Source organism: Delphinus delphis, chromosome 11 (genome assembly GCF_949987515.2).
Source record: "Delphinus delphis chromosome 11, mDelDel1.2, whole genome shotgun sequence".
In the NCBI taxonomy this organism is placed as follows: Eukaryota; Metazoa; Chordata; class Mammalia; order Artiodactyla; family Delphinidae; genus Delphinus; species Delphinus delphis.
In genome coordinates this window covers 35,991,735-36,013,061 of record NC_082693.1, presented here as the reverse complement: position 1 = coordinate 36,013,061, position 21,327 = coordinate 35,991,735, and the positions used below count along the sequence as shown (strand labels likewise).

The following is a 21,327-nucleotide window of genomic DNA, read 5'->3' as shown; positions in this document are numbered from 1 at the left end:
GTGGATGGTGGGTGGGTGGTTGCCTGTTATGTGGGGACTGACTGAAGAATACAGATCACTGCAGTGCAGCAACTGGGCTCCTCTTCCCTGAGGGACCCCCCACCCCCAAGTGCTCCATGAACTTTTACGTACGGGCATTATAGGACATGACAGAGAAGGACAGATACAGTTTAATTCTGGAATGTGCTAGGACCAGATAGCTCTGGGGCATCCAGAACAGGAAGAGGCTTCCTGACCCCTAGGAATCTGAATTATGAGATGACAAAGGGGGGCCAGTTCAGAGAACCTGGAAGGAACCGGCCCCATGAGAGGTCAGTTCTGTCATCACACATACCAAACACAAACTACTCCTGTCTCGGCTGTATCAGCTGCATCAACCATGACCGTGACAAGCCACATAGTGCGAGTTAGACATAGTTCCTCCTCTGTGGGATTTCTAGTTGAGGTCATGACTCCTTATCACCTTCACAGGACTCTATCCTCTCGATTTTAGTCTACCAGTTGCCCCTTAGCTCTTGTAGTACTGGTCTTCCTTTTACGCCTGGGCATAATGGTTAAGATTCCGAGCGAAAATTCAAATCCGGGTTCTGCCATTTGCTAGCTCTGTGATGTTGGGCAAATAAACTCTGCAGGTATCAGTGGCTTCATCTCAAAGGTGGTAAAGGAAATAGCTTCATCTTGAGGTTTTTTTTTTTTTAAGGATTAAATGTGATCATGGGTATAAAGTCCTCAGCATGAGGCTTGACACACAAGCTCTGTAGACATGTCAGCCAACATTACCTTCTTTCTCTGCTTTCAAATACGCTCAACCTCCTTTATTCCTTAAAAAAAAAAAAAAAAATCCTCTCTACCTTGTAAGCCTTAGAGGCTCACCTCTTTTAATATCAAACATCAGAACAAAAATAAGCAACCCCAATCACTTGGCTTCCATAATGTGCACCCAGTGACATCTTAATCCCTCTAGTGGGATACCAATGACACCATTTTACCAGAACTCCAGGAAATGGATCTTAAATATGAGTCATTTAGCCCTCCCTCTTCTTGACTCTTTATACCACTACATTGTCCTGGTCCTCAGACTACTTTCTTTGATATCTGATGGATGTATATCCTTTTCATTCTCTGGAGAAAGAATTAATATTGTTAAAATGGTCATATTACTCAAAGCCATCTACGGACTTAAGGCAATCCCTATCAAAATATCCATGACATTTTTCACAGAACTAGAACAAATAATTCTGAAATTTATATGGAACCACAAAAGACCCAGAATTGCCAAAGCAATCCTGAGAAAAAAGAATGAGGTAAAGCTGGAGGTATAACCCTTCCAGACTTCAGACTATGCTACAAAGCTACAGTAATCAACACAACAAGGTATTGGCTCAGAAAAAGACACACAGATCAATGGAACAGAATAGAGAACCCAGAAATAAACCCATGAACTTATGGTCAATTAATCTATGACAAAGAAGGCAAGAATATACAATGGAGAAGACAGTGTCTTCAACAACTGGTGCTGGGAAAGCTGGACAGCTACAGGTAAAACAATGAAATTAGAACATCCCCTCATACCATACACAAAAATAAACTCAAAATGGTTTAAAGACCTAAATATAAGATATGACACCAAACTCCTATAAGTGAATATAGGCAAAACATTCTTGGACATAAATCACAGCAATATCTTCTTAGATCAGTCTCCCAAGGCAAAAGAAATGAAAGCAAAAATAAACAAATAGGACCCAATCAAACTTAAAAGCTTTTGTACAGCAAATGACACATCAGTGAAAGGAGAAGACAACCTATGGAATGGGAGGAAATATTTGCAAACAATGAGACAAACAAGGGGCTAATATCCGAAATATATAAACAGCTCATACAACTCAATATCAAAAAAAGAAAAAAACAAACAACCTGATTTAAAAATGGGCAGAAGACCTGAACAGACATTTTTGCAAAGAAGATATACAGATGGCTAACAGGCACATGAAAAGATGCTCAACATCACTAATTATTAGAGAAATGCAAATCAAAACCACAATGAGATATTATCTCACACCTGTCAGAATGGCTATCATTAAAAAATCAACAAATAACAAATGCTGGCAAGGATGTGGAGAAAAGGAAACCCTTGTACACTGCTGGTAGGAATGTAAATCGGTGCAGCCACTAGGGAAGCCAATATAGAGTTTCCTCAAAAAACTAAAAATACAACTGCTATATTATCCAGCAATTCCACTCCTGGGTATATACTGGGAAAAAACAAAAACTCTGAAAAGATTCATGCACCCCAGTGTTCATAGCAGCACTGTTTATAATAGCCAAGACATGGAAGCAACCCAACGACTAGCTTAAAGAAGACGTGATACATACACAGACGCATGCACACACACACGATGGAATATTACTCAGCCATAAAAAGAATGAAATACTGCTATTTGCAGCAACATGAATGGACAATAATCTCAGCAACAGAGATTATTAGGCTTAGTGAAATAAGATACACAGAGAAAGACAAATACTATATGATAGCATTTATATGTGGAATCTAAAATATAATACAAATGAATGTATATACAAAACAGAAACAGATTATTTTTTTCAAATTGTTGGATATTTAGGTTGTTTCTAATTTTTCACAATTATGAAGGTGCATGTAATTTTAATTTCTTTAATATGTACTGCTGTACTGCCACAGAGAAAAGTTGTACTAATTTATCCTATTTTAGTTCTTATTTGGTTCTTTACAAAGAACTCCTGCGAAATTTACCTGGTATCTCTCAATAATTGGTAGACCTTGGAGTTGGTTTATAATGCCCTCTATTTTACTACTAACTATAAATACTTAAATAGTTGAATCAAGGATAGAACATTTTTATTTGCTTAAACATGTTAACATATCACCTTGGTGTAACTCTGATAAGACAGTTCTTGTTATTTCCCTTTGGCATGGCAATTCATAAAGAACTAGTGGAATATTTTAAAAATTGATCAAAAAATTTTCTTGGTTTGTCAGGTAGCTAAAGTAAATTAGCATATGTGCTATATTTGTCAAACAGGTACATATCAGGAGAAGACTGCTTACTTAAGAAAAGATTGCTTAAATTTAACATGAAATCATCAGCTTTACTGCTCTGTAGAATTTACACTTGGATAAGTCACAGTGTTTTCTTTTTTTTTTAATAGATCTTTATTGGAGTATAATTACTTCACAATACTGTGTTAGTTTCTTTTGTACAACAAAGTGAATCAGCCATATGCATACATATATCCCCATATCCCCACCCTCTTGAGCCTCCCTACCATCCTCCCTATCCCACCCCCTAGGTCATCACAAAGCACAGAGCTGATCTCCCTGTGCTACGCTGCTGCTTCGCACTAGCTGTTTTACATTCGGTAGTGTATATATGTCAGTGCTACTCTCCCACTTTATCCCAGCTTCCCCGCCCCCTCCATGTCCCCAAGTCCGTTCTCTACATCTGTGTCTTTATTTCTGCCCTGCCACTAGGTTCATCAGTACCATTTTTCTTCTTAGATTCCATATATATGCATTAGCATACGGTATTTATTTTCTCTTTCTGACTTACTTCACTCTGTATGATAGACTCTAGGTCCATCGACCTCACTACAAATAACTCAATTTCATTTCTTTTTATGGCTGAGTAATAGTCCACTGTATATATGTGCCACATCTTTACCCATTCATCTGTCAATGGACACTTAGGTTGCTTCCATGTCCTGGCTATTGTAAACAGTGCTGCAATGAACATTGTGGTACATGTCTCTTTTTGAATTATGGTTTTCTCAGGGTATATGCCCAGTAGTGGGATTGCTGGGTCATATGGTAGTTCTATTTGTAGTTTTTTAAGGAACCTCCATACTGTTCTCCGTAGTGGTTGTATCAATTTACATTCCCACCAACACTGCAAGAGGGTTCCCTTTTCTCCACACCCTCTCCAGCATTTATTGTTTGTGGATTTTTTTGATGATGGCCATTCTGACTGGTGTGAGGTGATACCTCATTGTGGTTTTGATTTGCATTTCTCTAACAATTAGTGATGCTGAGCTTTTCATGTGCCTCTTGGCCATCTGTATGTCTTCTTTGGTGAAATGTCTATTTAGGTTTTCCACCCATTTTTTAATTGAATTGTTTGTTTTTTTGATACTGAGCTCCATGAGCTGTTTGTATATTTTGGAGATTAATCCTTTGTCCATTGTTTCATCTGCAAATATTTTCTCCCATTCTGAGGATTGTCTTTTCGTCTTGTTTATGGTTTCCTTTGCTGTGCAAAAGCTTTGAAGTTTAATTAGGTTCCATTCGTTTATTTTTGTTTTTATTTCCATTACTCTCGGAGATGGGTCAAAAAAGATCTTGCTGTGGTTTATGTCAAAAAGTGTAACAGTGTTCTTGACATTTAAAAAAATTAGGGTAGAGCTGTCTTCCATGTTAAAAATGAAAGAAAATTAATATTGCATACTGCCTGACATAGCCATTGCTCAATAAATATTTGTTGAATATCTGAGGCCACACAAGTTTTAGCTAAAAATTATCTATGTGCCTTATTGGAACCCTTACATGTAAGAACCTAAACCTATGTTTATAGTCTATGATGTGTATTTGGCAGCACAAAATGACTAAACCAGACTCACTGGTTCTGAGAAAAGCCCAGCCATATACTAGATGGTGCTGTAAGTTCCTCTATCTCTAGGGGAGCAAATTCACTGGGACTGTAACCTGGATCTTTTTTTTTTTTAACCTACTTCTAGCAAATCCAAAGTGACTGTAATCATTGAGGACTTATGGACATCACAAAAAGATGCATATGATTCTACTACTGTCAGTGGAGAATGGTCCTGGGGGTTTTAAGTAGAGAAGGACAAGAGCACTTATCCCACCCCAGAAACTGGAATTTTATTCATACCTCTTTGGGGATGTTAATAAAGCTGTCAGAGAAATAAAGAATAAAGCAATCAAAATCACAAAGGACAGACTGGCATAATTAAGGCAGCTTTCTGTCCCCTAAGCACCTGAGATTACACATCTCGTTCGGCTTGATAAAGTCATTGTTGGGAAGGACTTGCTTTTGAATTATACAGTAATAATACTGATTTTAAACACCAATTTTTACCATTTGCTTTATGTCACCTAGCTTTTAAGCATAAAAAGCAGGGGTTGCAATGTCTAGGAAGTAAGATTACTAAATACACTGTGATGATAATAAATCAGCATAAACAAGTAGGGATTAATGAAATATATGAATAGATTAATTTCAAATATTCTTCCAGCTTTGTTAGGAAAAATACTCATGGTACCATCATTGTATTTTTGAATCTGCCAATCTCTGTTACGCCTATGAAGATGGATGAGAAATAAGACAAAGGTACATAATTTGTGCAAAAAAACTACTCTCATTACTCAAAGTGCTTCTTATTACTTATATATCATGTGCGCAAGAAGGTCTGGTAAGCAGGAATAAATTATTTAATTGGGACTTAATTTAAATTCACGTGTTGGTGATAAAACATTGAACATTAGCGGGCCTGATCTGATGAGGGATTTACCCAAGTAGGTGAGGTATGTTCACAAGGGACAGAAAACAGACGAGCATCCTAAATGGTAAGCATAGAAAGGAAGTGAATATTTACCTGAAGCTTATTTCCAACTTTTCTTTTTAAATTAACATTTTTGGTGTAATTACAAAAATAAACAAATGGTAACTCAGAAAACAGATGTTTTCTGAGAAGGAAAAAAATCATCTGTTATCAATCCACTAAGACAACTATTTCAGGGCAATGTTTTCCAAACTAACCTACCTGTTTATATGAACAACCTGGAGCGCTTGCTTAAAAGGCAGATTCTAGGGCCCCTCTCCTGGAGATTCCGGCTCAGTACGCACAGGATGGGGCCTGGATAATCTAGTTTCAACAAGCAAAGCAGATGACTCTTATCATCAGACAAGTTTATACTATTTTTTTAGGACATATCTTTTCTGTGCATATAAGCAGCTTTCTTTTATGATTATTTATCCCCTTCAAGCCTGAGAATTTGGTATAGTTGATTTTTTCCAACCCTTCACCCTTTTACAGACGACCCTTTAAAAAGTGAGACACAGGTGACTGTTGGGACCAGGGCAAATGACAGCTTCATTCAAAACTAACTCATGAGGACTAATCGGGAAAAGGATTTTCTCTTCTCCACATCTTTCTGAGATGAAATGGGATAATCAGATTTTACTTTTCAGGATTTCACTGTCTTGTTTGTCTGTTTTTAAGGATTGAGCCCAAGGACACTTCCTATTTTGGAACTAAGAATCAAGATTCGGATTCACTGCTCTCGTGCTGAGTACTCAAAAATAAAACCAAATATGCTTATACCAGCAACACATCTTGTAGCTGTAATTTGAAACTGCTGATTCTAATTTAATTTATTCCTTTTAACCTACAATCTTAGTTTAAGCAAGTAGGGTGTAAAGGAAGACGATAAAAATATAAAGAGCTCCCTGCTTTAGTCTAAAATTTTAAGGACTTAAAGCTAAGCCTGATTTCATACCCGAAAACAAAAGACAGAACACCTACCAAAAGTTATCTGAGAAGGTGAGACCACCCAACGCTGGTTGCCATCATCACTTAACCTAGCCTAATATTTTTCATGGACTATTTGTAGCAAATATGTCATTACCAAGAATTTTTTAATATGATTCTGATTCTTCATAATCCCCTTCTGCCATCCCTTTATTTTTTCAATTTGGAGAGTGAAGGGCAACATTAAGTCAACTCAATCATGCCTTCCCCTTTAGGAGGCTCCAAGGGACAAATTTCTTTCTGGGGGATCTTTAGACCAGAAAGATTGTATTTCTTTTGAACAACCAGTTTTGCTTTTATTGTGTTGAAACTTTAAACCATGCTATTGACAACATCCTCTATTTTCTTTGGCTACTAGGAAACTCAGAGGCAAATTTGCAGATGAACTCTTCAGTTCTGAACAGGACCTTATGGTTAATAATAAATCATTTTATTTATTACTTTGACACATGGCTTCATTTTCTTTTTCTGGCTTTTACATTTCTGTCACCTTGATTTCCTCATCTACATTTTTGGTATATTCTGTAAGTGACCTCAAATACTTTTTAGTGAATTATAAATAAACTATGTTAATGTAGTATTAGCATAAGCAGGAAGCTAATGACTATAAAAATGATACATTGCATGTTAAAGCCAATAGTGAATGATGTTTGAGTTATCTATACTGTTAGTTATCATCTTATTAACCACAAATAATCATATACTTAATGCACATAAGATTTACTGATAAATAAAGCAATGTGATCACCTTGATACAAAAAACAAAGCATTTGATAACTTTTAAAACCCAATTATAAAAACTCACAGCTACCTAGGACTAGAAGGGAACTCCTTTAACTTTTTAAAAGAAAACTACCAAAAATTTATAGTAAACGTGATGTTTAATGGTGAAATTTTACAACCATTTGCATCAAAATCAGCAATACAGTGGTGACTACTGTAAGGTCGGATCTTAACAAACGGCACCACGAAACAGAGGAAAGCTTCAAGTGAGCTTTATTAGGGAGCGCTCCCGGGCGAGGTTCACTCTGAGAGAAAGGGGCCAGAGAAGTCGCACCCGGGTGAGGGTTGGGCAAGATTTTATAGGGGAAGAAGGGAAAGGGGTGTGGTGAATCTGGGAGGGCGCAGGGTGTTCCTTATTTGGTGGTCTTTTCGGGTATCCTGGGGGACCGTTAGTCCTGCACCTCGAAAGGCGGGAAGGCTGGGCCGGGTGCAAAGTCCCCAGGTCAGTTTCTGGAACTGGGTGGTCTGGAGAGTTTCAGTCTGATGCAACCTGTGAATCTGATTGTGTTCCCCTGCCTCGGGCCAGTTGGCCTTACAACTACTATGTGTTACTGGTTTTATTCAAGAGGTCTTAGCCATATCACTTGGACAAGAAAAAGAATGAAGTATAAAGAAAGGTACAGCAAAACTGTCACTTGTAGACAATATGGTCTTCTTTCGAGAAAACTTAAAACAAGCATTAGAAACTATTAGAACTAAAAAGTTTATCAAGGTAACTAGATACAACTTATAAAAAACCAATATTCTTTTTTAACACACACAATAATCAATCACAAACTGCAATTTAAAATGTCTGACAACAGCAACAAAAATTTAATATAATAGCTAATAAAATGTATAAGATCCTCATAGATATTATTATAAAACTTTACTAAAGTATGTAAAACCTCAATAAATGGAGTGACGTACTGTGTTCAACAAATTAGAACTTTTTGATGAACTTTTAACCATTTGCAAAGAGATCTCATTTAGCTTCTGGGTAGAGTTCCAGCCTCATGATAAGTCATCTAAAACAATGGACAACAGTTTTAAAAGCTCAAAGGGGGCTTCCCTGGTGGCACAGTGGTTAAGAATCCGCCTGCCAAGGCAGGGTACAGGGGTTCGAGCCCTGGTCCGGGAAGATCCCACATGCCGCAGAGCAACTAGGCCCGTGCGCCACAACTACTGAGCCTGTGCTCTACAGTTCACCAGCCACACTGAAGCCCACACGCCTAGAGCCCGTGCTCTGCAACAAGAGAAGCCACTGCAATGAGAAGCCTGCACACCGCAGCGAAGAGCAGTCCCCGCTCGCTGCAACTAGAGAAAGCCCGCACGCAGCAAGGAAGACCCAACGCAGCCAAAAATAATAAATAAATAAATTAAAAAAAAAAAAAAAGCTCAAAGGATCTGTAACCAATTAGTCAGTTGTCTCACATAATTTGAAAGTTTGGATATAATTTAATTCAACACTCATTTTTGGAAAATTTCTTATTCTGTAGTCTCCACTGGCCAGATCCACTAAAGAATTCTTAAGGTCAGATATACAATACAAACTTATAATTCCATATATAAACTTTTCATAACCTTCAAGGAAATAAACTTTCCATCAACTTTTAGGAACGGATTCTGCTGATAAAAAAGTAAATATCGATAAATAGTAACACATTCAGGATTTCTTATACTGTTATTGTGCTATCTAGACCTTTCTACCCTCTTTACCATCATCTGCATTATACCATTACTTGGTCATAAACACATCTGTTTGAAGGGAGGCCAAGTGTCAGACAAAATGAAATTCAGAATCGATCAGTTCTGCCACTGGTTAGCAGTCTTGGATAAAGGAAATGGAAGAGAGCGTGACTAACAAAACTGAGCAGGAGGAGTTCGAAAAGTACATGGTAATTTGTTTTATTTAAAACATTTTTGCTCTTCACAACATAGAGCAAACCTATTTATATATATTTAATCATGTGCTGTGCCAGACATTGCTGGGGCTGCCTATTCGACAGCCATTCTCCCTTCTTCATTACTAAGAAAAGCCTGATGGTTTTGTTAGATACTGGGTGATCAGGTGATTCAAGAGAGGAAAGACTAGTCTTGATTAGTCTATGCTAATGACGGTCATTCCATTCGTCTTGCCAGTAGTTGGTTTAGGAACAGACCTGTGATAGACAGTCAACAGTAAAAGGAAGAGGGGAGCTTTCTTCTCCCTTCAAAAGGACCATGAGAAAGGGCATTCCCTCTTTCTGCCTCTGGATGTCTGGAAATGCAGCAAACATCACGTAACAAAGTGAAGACAGTTTAAGAACAGCCAACGTTTGAGGATGGCAGAGTGGAAGGATGAAATGAACCTCAATTCCTGATGACCTCATTAAGCCAATAAATTACCTAACTCAGAAATGCTCCTATGTCCGGGCTATTTCTTAAATGAGAGAATTATTATTTCCTTTTAGCATTTAAGCCATTGTGAGTTTGGTTTTCCTGTTACTTGCAGTAAAAAACAAAACAAAACAAAAACATTCAAACTGATTCTGTGCCACGGACAGCAGTACTAGCTAAGTGAACGCTTATTATTGGAACAACTTATGATCATCCTCATGTGTAATCTAAACGTAAATGGTTTATGCTTTTTAAAGGGAGGTGTGAAGTTCTGAGGTATTTTCACTAATATAAGGGGACAAAGTTACAAGATATTTGGAGATTTGGAGTAGAAAAATAATTTCCATTTTGCTCATGTGCAGATGCAGTCTTTTGCTCTTCTATGTTTTGAATACTCATAGCCCTATCAGTTCTATCTTTCCCCACCGCTAAGCAAGAATTTAACAATACTTTTTAGATCAGCCCCTGGCAAAGACAACCTTGGTGTTGTTTTAGGAAATCAATATGATTTAGACATACTTTTTTTTTTCCCTCTCAAAGAAAGAAGAATTTTGAAATTGCCTTTCCTTGGCGTTACGTTAAATCCTGAATACGTCCTGACAGGGAGTATGATGGAGCGTGCAAATGATTTTCCAATTAATAAAAATGTGATTCCAAAGCTGAGCTTTGAATTCTAAATTAAGTAATATGTATAAACAGAGACTCAAAACACTTCAAAGCACAGCTTACAAAAGCCAGCATCATGGTGTATCAAGCCATGAGTTCAGGAATTGCCAAAATTAATGATGATTTTTTTTCTCTTGATTTTTGAGAGTTACTCCAGGACCTTTGTTTCTGTGTAAAGCAAATGCAGACCTTATTAATAATGTAAGAGGCTCTAGGACTCCTTTACCATGGCAGAGAAGCTCTTATCTAAAACTAGAACTGTTTCCTCTATACTTTAATGGATTAGGTTTGGTTAACTTACTTTATATAGTGCTCAATTCTGTTCCATTGGCATATGGATGCCTAATAAATATTTCATGATGGTGACCATGACTGCACAGAAGATATCTTAGTGTCCACAGGAAAATGATAAAACACTGTAAGCTAGTTTCCTCTAGTGATAAAATTATATAAAAACAGGAGAGTGATGCCTTTTCATACCAGTGCATTTAAGAAAACCCCAAATAAAAGGTAAGGTATAAGAATTAACATCTATTTAATTTAATTGTTTTATTTAATCCTAACCATAATCCTCTGGACTAGGTACTGGGATTCCCATTTTCCTAAATCTAAGATGTCACTGGTTGTATAGTGAGCCAATATTTTATGTACCAATAAGAAAAAATGCAGCCAATGAAATTATGATACACCTTTCTTAAGATGTACCCTGATTTCAGAGACGTCAAAATGTAAAAATCGGGGCTTCCCTGGTGGCGCAGTGGTTGAGAGTCCACCTGCCGATGCAGGGGACACGGGTTCATGTCCCGGTGCGGGAAGATCCCACATGCCGCGGAGCGGCTGGGCCCGTGAGCCACGGCCGCTGAGCCTGCGCGTCGGAGCCTGTGCTCCTCAGCGGGAGAGGCTGCAGCAGTGAGAGGCCCGCGTACCACAAAAAAAAAAAAAAAAAAAAAGGAAAAATAATAGGCATCTCAAAAATAATTAAAAAATACAATTCTGATAAGAAAATTCATCCAAGTCACACAGCCAGTTGGTAGCTGTGGCAAAGACAAGCCGCTCTCCACCAAAAACTCATGTTCCCCGTCCACAGCATGGAGTTCCTACTGAGAAATGGCTGTCCAGCCAGAAACTATGCTTTCCACCTTCCAGAGTTCTGACCAATAGAATGTGAACACAACTGACATAGTCAGTTCCAGTCCAAAGAGGTAAAGAAGCATGAGTACTTTCTTCATTCTCTCTCTCATCCCATCCACCATTTATTGATGCTCAGGATGATCTTAGAAACTACCTGTTGAAAATGGCAAAGCCTCTGTGTCAGCCTGGGTTCCTGAACGACTGCAAGGAACAAAGCCCTGCCTGCACCCCCAAACCATTGTGCCAAATAGGGATGCCACATTTGTTTGACACGAGCAATAAGTAAACTTTTATTTTATTAAGGCACTGTAATCCGAGGCTAGTGTTACCTCAACTAGAATTATTTCATATAATACAGCGGCAGAATTAGAATTTGAATGTCAGGTTCCAAGAGCACAGGTTCGAGATTCAGGACAACAGTTTGAACCATAGCTCCACCGGTTCTTACACTAGAGTCCATGAACCTGGGCAGTCATTTAACCTATGGATCAAGTTTGTCATCCAGAATGGTATGAAAATAAAAGGCACCTCACAGACTGTTCTCAGGATTAAATGAGAAAATGCATGCAAAATGCACGGACCATCCATGAGTTGGCACTCCCTGAATGCTGGTTGTTATTACACTCGCTGTCATTGTCAATCATCAGCTTCCTTTCATACCTAGTTGCAAATCGCCAAGTGTGCTTTTAATGTAAATCTCTTCTGCAGATAGAAAGTGCCATTCCTCTGAAGAAAGTCCGCCTTCAGCTTAAGAGCCTGAGGAAGTTTCTGTTCCAAACTTTAAAAAGTTAAAAAAAAATTTTTTTCTGTTACCAATACCTTGAGGGAATGATGAACAGAGAAAATATGAAGGTATGTTTGTTGTATGATATTTCAAACATCAGTTTCACTTTACTGCTTACATAAAAATAGCACTTTATTTTTTCATTTCACAATATTATAAGGAATAAAAAGAAAATGGGATAAAAAACTTACCCTTTGTTTTTCATTTGAACCCTTTTTATTGGTCTCTTTTCTACTTTCATCTTCATACACTAGAACAAAGTCAATTCTTCGCTGACCATCATTAAAAAAGAGGGAGTCAAGTTTTCCATTAAATTCTTCCTGTGTGGATAGAAAAATAAATTTTAATATAGTTTTTTGAAAAATGCCAATTTATAAGTGTTTATTTTCTAGCTTTAATAGATACATCAGTATGTTTACAGAGAAAGAGAAATAAATCCATAACTAGTTACTTGACCAAGAGGGCATGGTCACATGATCTTTGCAAGCATAGTCTGTTCTTGGTGAAAGAAGTCCTTGAATTGAGCAAGTTAGCATTATTCTACAAATGTATGGGAAAACATCAGCATTATGAATGTAACACAGTTATCCCAGAATTATTCCCACCTGGATGAGCAAAAGGAGTACGAAGTTTGGAAATGAACACAGTAACCAGAGATGCCTATCAGAAGGACCAAAGTTCATTTAACAAGAGAAAAAAATCTAAGACAAAGCACTGTTTATGAAAATCTCATCCTACCTTGACCATATTTTCTAACCTTTTCATCAATTTTCATGCCTTCTCTCTGAACCTCATCACTTTATAGAAAGTATCATTTTATAACCTTAAACAAATGCCAGAAAATGCTTTGATACACACAAAAGATACACTGGTCGTTGGTATTTGTCCCCAAATCCACACAAGATACCCCCTCACTCCTAGCAAAAAACAAGCAAACAAACAAAAATCCCAGCAACAAGAACAAATAAATGAGCCTTTAATTTAGAGCTTAAAAGCCTTATGGCGTGGGCTTCCCTGGTGGCACAGTGGTTGAGAGTCCACCTGCCGATGCAGGGGATGCAGGTTCGTGCCCCGGTCCGGGAGGATCCCGCGTGCCGCGGAGCGGCTGGGCCCGTGAGCCATGGCCGCTGAGCCTGCAGGTCCGGAGCCTGTGCTCCGCAACGGGAGAGGCCACAACAGTGAGATGAGAGTCCCGCGTACCGCAAAAAAAAAAAAAAAAAAAAAAAAAAAGCCTTATGGCATAAAAACAAAGTCATAACGGCAGAACACAGACCTAATACAGTTTAAAACAATCTGTATTACCTTATGGATTTGGATAGAATTGTTTTAATTTGCTCTAAGGAAAGGCTTGAGTTTGTGTTTCTCCAACATCTGGTCATACTGCTTATGTGAATGTTGTTTAAGAATCAGAATATTTTTTTAACTGACAAGTAATACTTTTCAATTTTTCATTTTTTTTCCATTAAAAGTCATGGGGAGGTTGCATTTTGCAGTCATTTGGTGGAACCCCTTAATCATTAAATGTGATTAATTCTTCTCTTCATTCAGCATCAGTTAGTACTACACAAATCACCTTATTTTACCGCCACCAGTTTCCCGTTTTCTTTTTTTTTTTTTTTTTTTTTTTTTTTTTGCGGTACGCGGGCCTCTCACCAATGTGGCCTCTCCCGCCGCGGAGCACAGGCTCCAGACGCGCCGGCTCAACGGCCATGGCTCACGGGCCCAGCCGCTCCGCGGCATGTGGGATCTTCCCGGACCGGGGCACGAACCGTGTCCCCTGCCTCCCCTGCATCGGCAGGCGGACTCTCAACCACTGCGCCACCAGGGAAGCCCCCGTTTTCTTCACACTTTTGAGAAGATGTATATTTTTGCTAAACATATACAAACTGATACTTGCCCCTCCTTTCCTCTTTTCTACCACAGAGCAGCCTAACAGTGTGACTTGGCCTGAGACCTTTCCCAGCCGGGACGCTGAGGGGCCAGAAAAACAGATACATCAGTGTCCCAGGCTGAGGCTACCACCCAATTCTTTTATTTCCAATTTCAGCTCTTTAAAACCAGTAAACGTTAAGAGTATTTAAAGCTATACAAGACACAGAAAACAGGCTTATGGTTACCAAAGGGGAAAGGGTGGGGCGGATAAATTAGGACTTTGGGAGTAACATATACACACTACTATATATAAAACAGATAACCAACAAGGACCTACTATATAGCACAGGGAACTCTACTCAGTATTTTATAACAACCTATAAAGGAAAAGAATCTGAAAAAGAATATATATATATATATATATATATATATCACTGAATCATTGTGGTGTACATTTGAAAATAACACAACACTGTAAATCAACTATATTTCAATTAAAAATAATTAATTTTAAAATACATTAAAAAAAAAAGCTATACAAAAATGCTAAGGCCTGTTGTTTTCACTTCATCCATGGAGTTCTTGAGGCCCCTCCTCTCTTCAATTTCTCTTCCTTTCAGTGAAGATGTTACCATTGGTGACAACCTGGGCAGTTGCTAGAGGAAAACCGTGTGTAGAGGAAAAAACTATGAGGCCGAGGGGAGGTGGAGTAAGGTGGAATATAGTCACGAAAACCTGGTCATTGTTACAGACGTCTGAAACGTGTCCAAAGCAGCTTGCTCTCTGGAGCCCACATTCTGCTGCCTTTCTTTGGTGGCATCTGACAGCTCACTGAAGTCACGTTCTGAAGAATGAGGCCTGGAATAAGAACCACATCTGCATGTGGATCCAGGCATTCCTCCCCACACAGCCCTTGGTCAGCCACACAGGTTGGCAGCAAGCTCCCAGATAATGAGGTCTGTATGCACATCTCTCCTGTATGATAGAAGACCACGGCCCTTTGTTGGAGGAAAACGCCACTGGCTTGGCAAGACTGTCTGTATGAAATAACTAGGTCAGACTCTCATATGGTATTAGAATGCAGTGCCGGGGGAAAGAGTGCCAAATTCGTATGGCTGTGAAATCCACGTTTCCCATCTCTTGGCAGAAAACATTCCACTAGGTGACTGGGAAGAGAAGGGAGAAACAAAATGCTGGGCTAGAAAGAATATCTAACAAACAAGGGAACTAGCCCAAATAGAAAAGACTCAACTATGAACAAAACAGTACTGCTTGGAAAAGAAAAAAAGGCTGGATTTTTCAGTTATAAGTTCCAGTATAGGCCTGACTCATCCAACAGGTATTGAAATGACAAAAAAACTAAAAAAAAATTTAAAAAAAATCCTCTTCTAAAGTTTTGAAGTAAAGTTTAATAGTTTCCTAGGATAAATATTGATAATCTTCTTCAAAATGACTGATTATTCAGAGATGGATTATTCTAGTCCTGACCTCTCAAAATCTACTCAAAATTGCATCTTTAGTCTTTTCTACCAAGTCAAAGGGCACCAAGATGAAATACAAAACACCCCTGAAACCCAATCTTTCCTGTTCAGCAGCTTAAGTTTAAAAACACTTTAAGAGATGGTTTAAAATTTATCAGGTCAAATCATTTTAGAGATTGGAGCTTACGTATGGTTACTGACTTCCCCACTAGGAAACTTATTAACTCTTATACTCATCAGAGTAACTTATTGTTACCCTGAGGGTCTTAGGCAAATGTCTTTAATGCCAAGGAAGTAAGCAGAGTCTCTAGCTGTTAATACTTCTTTCTTCCTGGAAAAGATATGAAGTAAATTTCTAATTACAGCTTAGAGTCTATCATATGTTTTATTTGTTCATAGTCATTGCCCTCTCTGGTTCCGAGGACACTAGATTCCACCAATGTAGCGTCCATTTACTCATTTGCAGCAATCTGACCCAAAGGTGTACTTAAAGACTGCAGTGGTTAAAAAGACTATCCATGTTCATTTGTCATTATATCAAAATAAACAGAAACAACGCTGCCAACCATTGCAGAAGAGTGACCTGACCACCTCTGTCTTTAACTGTTGGCTTTGACATTTCACACTTGGGAAGAGAGACATGCTTGGTCTGAGCCAGGGGAGGTCTGAGAAATAAGCTCCTGGCAGAGCAGTGTAGGAGAGAAGGAATAAGAAAGGTTGGGTGTAATGTACCAAGCTGATGTTTCCCAGGTCTCCCTGCTCTCAGCTGGCTTCTTTCCTCCTTCTATTTGTAGGGCATCTCCTTCAACAAAACAGCCCAAAGGGCTCTTTTAACCAAATCAGGATAAAAATGCAAGCAGCAAAATTACGCTGCCAGAATTTGTGGATTCAACCAACGTCAGACTAAAAAAAAAAAAAAAAAAAAAAAAAATACAGAAAGTTCCAAAAAGCAAAGCTTGAATTTGCCGTGTGCCAACAACTATTCACATGACATTTACATTGTATTCACAACAATTTACATAGCCTTTACATTGTACTAGGTAGTATAAGTAATCTAGAGATGATCAAAGGACATGGGAGGATGTGTATACATTATATGCAACTGCTACACCATCTTATATAAGGGACTTGAGCATCCAAAGATTTTGGTAACTGCCCTGTGAATACCAAGGGATGACTGAAATTACTTGGTAGGAAAACTTCTCATAAGTTATCTGGATTTTCCTTGAACAGGAGCTTTGGGTACATGAAGGGTCACATGATGATTACATAATGGTGAGGCTTGTCTTCCGGGTGGAGAAAGAAGGGCTAGGGAAGGAAAGGATCTGCGGAAACAGCTGCCTGGGTGTAACTGCTCCATGGCATTTAGGTCAGTTAGAGACGAGCAGCCCATCTCACTAAGCACCCTCCTGGAATCCCTGGCATCAGCACTTGGTGAGTCCAGGAAAGAACTTGCTGCTCAACATGTGTCCAAACTCACACTTCTCAAGTGTCCTCAAATAAACAAAATGTGTCCTCAAATAAACCCTGCAAAATCAAGATTGGAAGTCCCATTTCACAATAGAGGCATCTACTCCTAGAGTTTAAGATGCAAATTTTAAATGATTTGTCCAAGATCTGGATACAAAGCAATCAGTTTGGGATCTCTGCTCAAACTCTCATTTGTGCGTAAGGATGTTGGAAACTTGCCTTGGACAGCAAGTGATATTATCTGATTGTATCAGATTAAAAAATTCTAGAGAATTTCCAAACAGTTTATTCCTGCCCCTGTTAGGGCTGTCATTTACTATGAGATTAGAGAGTGTTCCAGGTTTATTTGGATTAGTGGTCTCAACCTCTACAGAAAGCAGGACACAAAAAGTCTTACTGTCTAACAATGATAGTTGAGGAATGACACTATGAAAAACAAACAATATCAAAACACTCACATAATTAAAGAGCAACTGATATGTGAATGTGGAAAACACATGTGGCTCTCTGCGGTCTTCAAGACTAGCAAAACAAAGTAGTTAATTCCAGGAAGAACAAAACAGGAAAAAAAAACTTTAATTATAGCGAAAAACTGAAGTGAAAATATAGGATTTTCTATTTTTCAGTAAACCTTGAATCCCTGTATATCGCAAGTTTTAGGGAAACAAACGTTTAGAAGCAAGAGCCTTTATGTAAATATTTAGATCCCATGAAATATAGAACATAATGAAAATTTATTTATATGTCACACAGTTATAAATGAGGTATATTCTAGTGTTTTCCCTAACTGTAGCAGAGTCCAGGCGGGTTCAAGGCGTAAGAGATAGTGGAACATTTTTTTCTTTATAAAGTGTGCAAAATTACTGCAAGGGATAGCAGAGACTACATCAATTTTTATTCCTTTTATTCAGATCACCTCCTCGGCCTATAAGAACACTTGATAGTGAGAAAATACAAAGTACAAAGAAAAATGCCAAGAACTGCAGGCATGGAAGGCTGAATGCTGAAGGTAGAAAGATTAGTATTATGAGAAGCAGGGGTGGGAGAAAAGGAGGTAACACGTTAGTACCAGGGATAAGGAGAAGTACATGGATGCACAAGGGAGCCACACAGGAAGTCAGCTCAGTCAATCGCATGTTGGGGGATATGCGTCAGAGTGTCTTGGATGGGGCATTCAAGAACGTGCTGGCGGGAAAGAAGTGCAGTGGAAAAGCTGCTCGTTCAAGGAGGAGGTGTATCTAGAAGTGAGGATTCCAAGTCTGTTAGAGAGTCCAAGAACATCCCTGTTGGTGACTCTGTGACAATCAGGGTAAACTCAGGAGTGACCCAGAATAATATTTGTACAAATCACACTGTCTCCTTCCCCACTCTGTTAAACACACTTTCAGCTTCTGAAGGCCAATCGCCGGGTCTTGTTCACCCTGAGTTCTCTGCTGAGACTTTGCATTTAGCAGGAGCTTGGTTTGCTTTTTTCTTAGGAAAATATACCTTTTTTTTTTTTTTTCTGATAAAAGTAATATATACTCAATACAAAAAAAAAATTTGAAGATACAGGGAAGTATAAAGGAATGAATAAAAGTCATATGTAATCCCATCTCCCAGAGATAAGCCGAGCTTAATATTTTGGATCTCTCTCTCTCACGCACACACAAACACACATGCACATTCACTAAAATGATACCATACTAAACGTACTGTTAAAACACCCATCACAGCCATTTTTCTAGCTTGAAAAAAAGCTCTGCACCATCATGTTTAGTAGTTGCAATACCATTTAGTTAAACAGTTCCTCCACTGATGAACATGTAAGTTTTTTCCAATTTGCTGCTTTTATAAACACTGCTGCAAGGAGCATCTTTACACATATGTATCTGTGCACATGTTCAATTACTATTTTCTTAGGCTAAATTCTAGAAGCAGATTTTAAGGGACCTAGCCTTTTAGAGGTTTTTTGATATATATGTTGCTCAACTGTCATCCAAAATATTTATAAAAATGAACACTTCCAACAGCAGAGTATGAAAGTGCCTTTCCCTCACTGGATTTCACTCTTTTTCACTTTTCCCATGAGAGTTAAAATACCGGTTTTTTTTCATTTGCACCTTTTAATTAGAGAGCACTAACATTTTTATGGGTACTGCCCCATTGCATTAATGCTTTTCTGAAATGCCAATTACTATTCTTGACCTAACTGAACTATCTTATTATTTAATCCCTTCTCAGTAGATTCTCTTGGTTTTTACTCATGAGATACTAAAGACCACGCTGGCAAAGGAGCAAGTGGGTGAATGGTAATACAGAAGCAGCCCATACGGTTATTTCCCAAAAAGAAAAGAGAGAAATACTCTAGGGCACTGTCTACCAGCCCTAGGCTCAACAGTGCTGACGTGTTTTTGGAAATGTAGACATTTAACTGGAATGTGTGATACTAGTTTGAGAAGGTCACTGGCCCCTGGACATACTTTCCAATACAGTTTACATGCTCCCTGTGTAACTACCAAATATCAGTATATATTTTGACTCATAATTTTTTAGAATATAGAACTTACTGCTGATTTAGTTTATAAATGATTTCTGTTGCAAGTTTAAAACTGATGTACAAATTCTTTTTTTTTTAAATTTATTTTTGGCTGCGTTGAGTCTTCATTGTTGCACAGGCTTTCTCTAGCTGCGGTGAGCAGGGGCTACTCTTCAATGCAGTGCTCGGGCCTCTCACTGTGGTGGCTTCTCTTGTTGCGGAGCACGGGCTCTAGGTGCACAGGTTCAGTAGTTACGGTGCACGGGCTTAGTTGCTCCGTGGCATGTGGGATCTTCCTGGACCAGGGCTCAAACCTGTGTTCCCTGCATTGGCAGACAGATTCTTAACCACTGTGCCACCAGGGAAACCATGATGTACAAATTCCTAAAAAAATTGTCTTGCTGAGGGAGAAGATATGGGGATATATGTATATGTACAGCTGATTCACTTTGCTATAAAGCAGAAACTAACACACCATTGTAAAGCAATTATACTCAATAAAGATGTTAAAAAAAAAGAAATTAAAACTGAACAAAAAAATTGTCTTGCTAATTTACATTTGTAAATGGCTATAAGTAGTTTCCAAATAGTGGAACTGGCTATTTTCAGTCATTTCCCATCAAAAATAGATGTAGTTCCTTTATAAATAATATTAGACTGTGCCATGAAAATACTGCTGCTGCTTCTTCGTCTTTCTTCTTTTCTTTTTTTTTTTTATACTCATGAGGGAATGCTCACATGCCAACGGCTTGATTTGGGATACGCATTTTGCCTTTGTTTCCCTTTGCCTGTGTTAAAATAAACTCTAGAGTTCTATTATTAGAACATCATGTTTCAAACACAGGGTGAGGGTGGAGACATAATGCCTCAGGCATAATTATTGTTAAATATTTCCCTCTAGCCTGTGCCAAGGAAGCAGTAGTTTTAGCAAAGAGAGTTCTCATATGTTTTTAAATATTATATTCTTAAAATTTATGAACGAGGCTAGAGGAAATATGAAAAGAGAACTTTGAAATGACCTTTAAAATAAAGCTTCCTTAAAAGGAGTTAAGTAACCAGGGAAGATAATAAGCTTTCTCTTGCGGGAAGATTCTTAGTTTGGAGCCTTCTCAGGGAGGACGGACTCCGAGTGAACTTTTCCTTAAACCCACAGTTAGCTGGGATTGGGATTTGCATTAGCATGACTTCAAACTTGTTTTGCTTTCCTGTTTTCCCACAGGTGGTACACCATTTTTAAAACTTTTGTTTAGCTTTCCTTAAAGGTGATCTGCAGAAAAGAAGACGAACAAGTAAAGAAAAGGAAAAGAAAAGGAAAAATGTGAAAAGGCCTATAGTGGTTGTTTTCTTACTTTCCCTTTTCTAGAAAAAGCCATCATCTGCTTGCACTGTTCTCATCTGGTAGTGGTAACACTGGTGAAAGAAATGTGGGTGAGATTAAGCTGTAAGACATTCCCAATAAAGTCAGGAATGATAAAGTGATGGATGTGATGAAACAAGACAAGTGGTGCAAGAGGACATTTGTTTGAGAATGGTTATCCTCCTGGAGGCTGATCTCTTAAGGTTTCGATATCCCCAAAGTGTCTTGCTTTGTTTTAATATCGAACTATGGATTTAACATCAATCCATTTACCTTAAACTTTTTTGAACCTATTAGCATTTTCAGTTTGTATCACCTCCTGAGG

General features: G+C 38.4%; 1 protein-coding gene across 3 annotated transcripts in view; it reads right to left on the bottom strand.

Moving 5' to 3' along the window:
* ANO6 (anoctamin 6) overlaps nt 1-21,327 on the bottom strand; it is a 200,644-nt gene that overhangs the window by 76,590 nt on the left and 102,727 nt on the right. For all 3 annotated transcript variants that reach the window (XM_060024616.1, XM_060024618.1, XM_060024619.1), the window contains one exon: nt 12,496-12,624. In XM_060024616.1, coding sequence (XP_059880599.1) covers nt 12,496-12,624 — 129 coding nt within the window. The remainder of the gene's footprint in view (nt 1-12,495; nt 12,625-21,327) is intronic.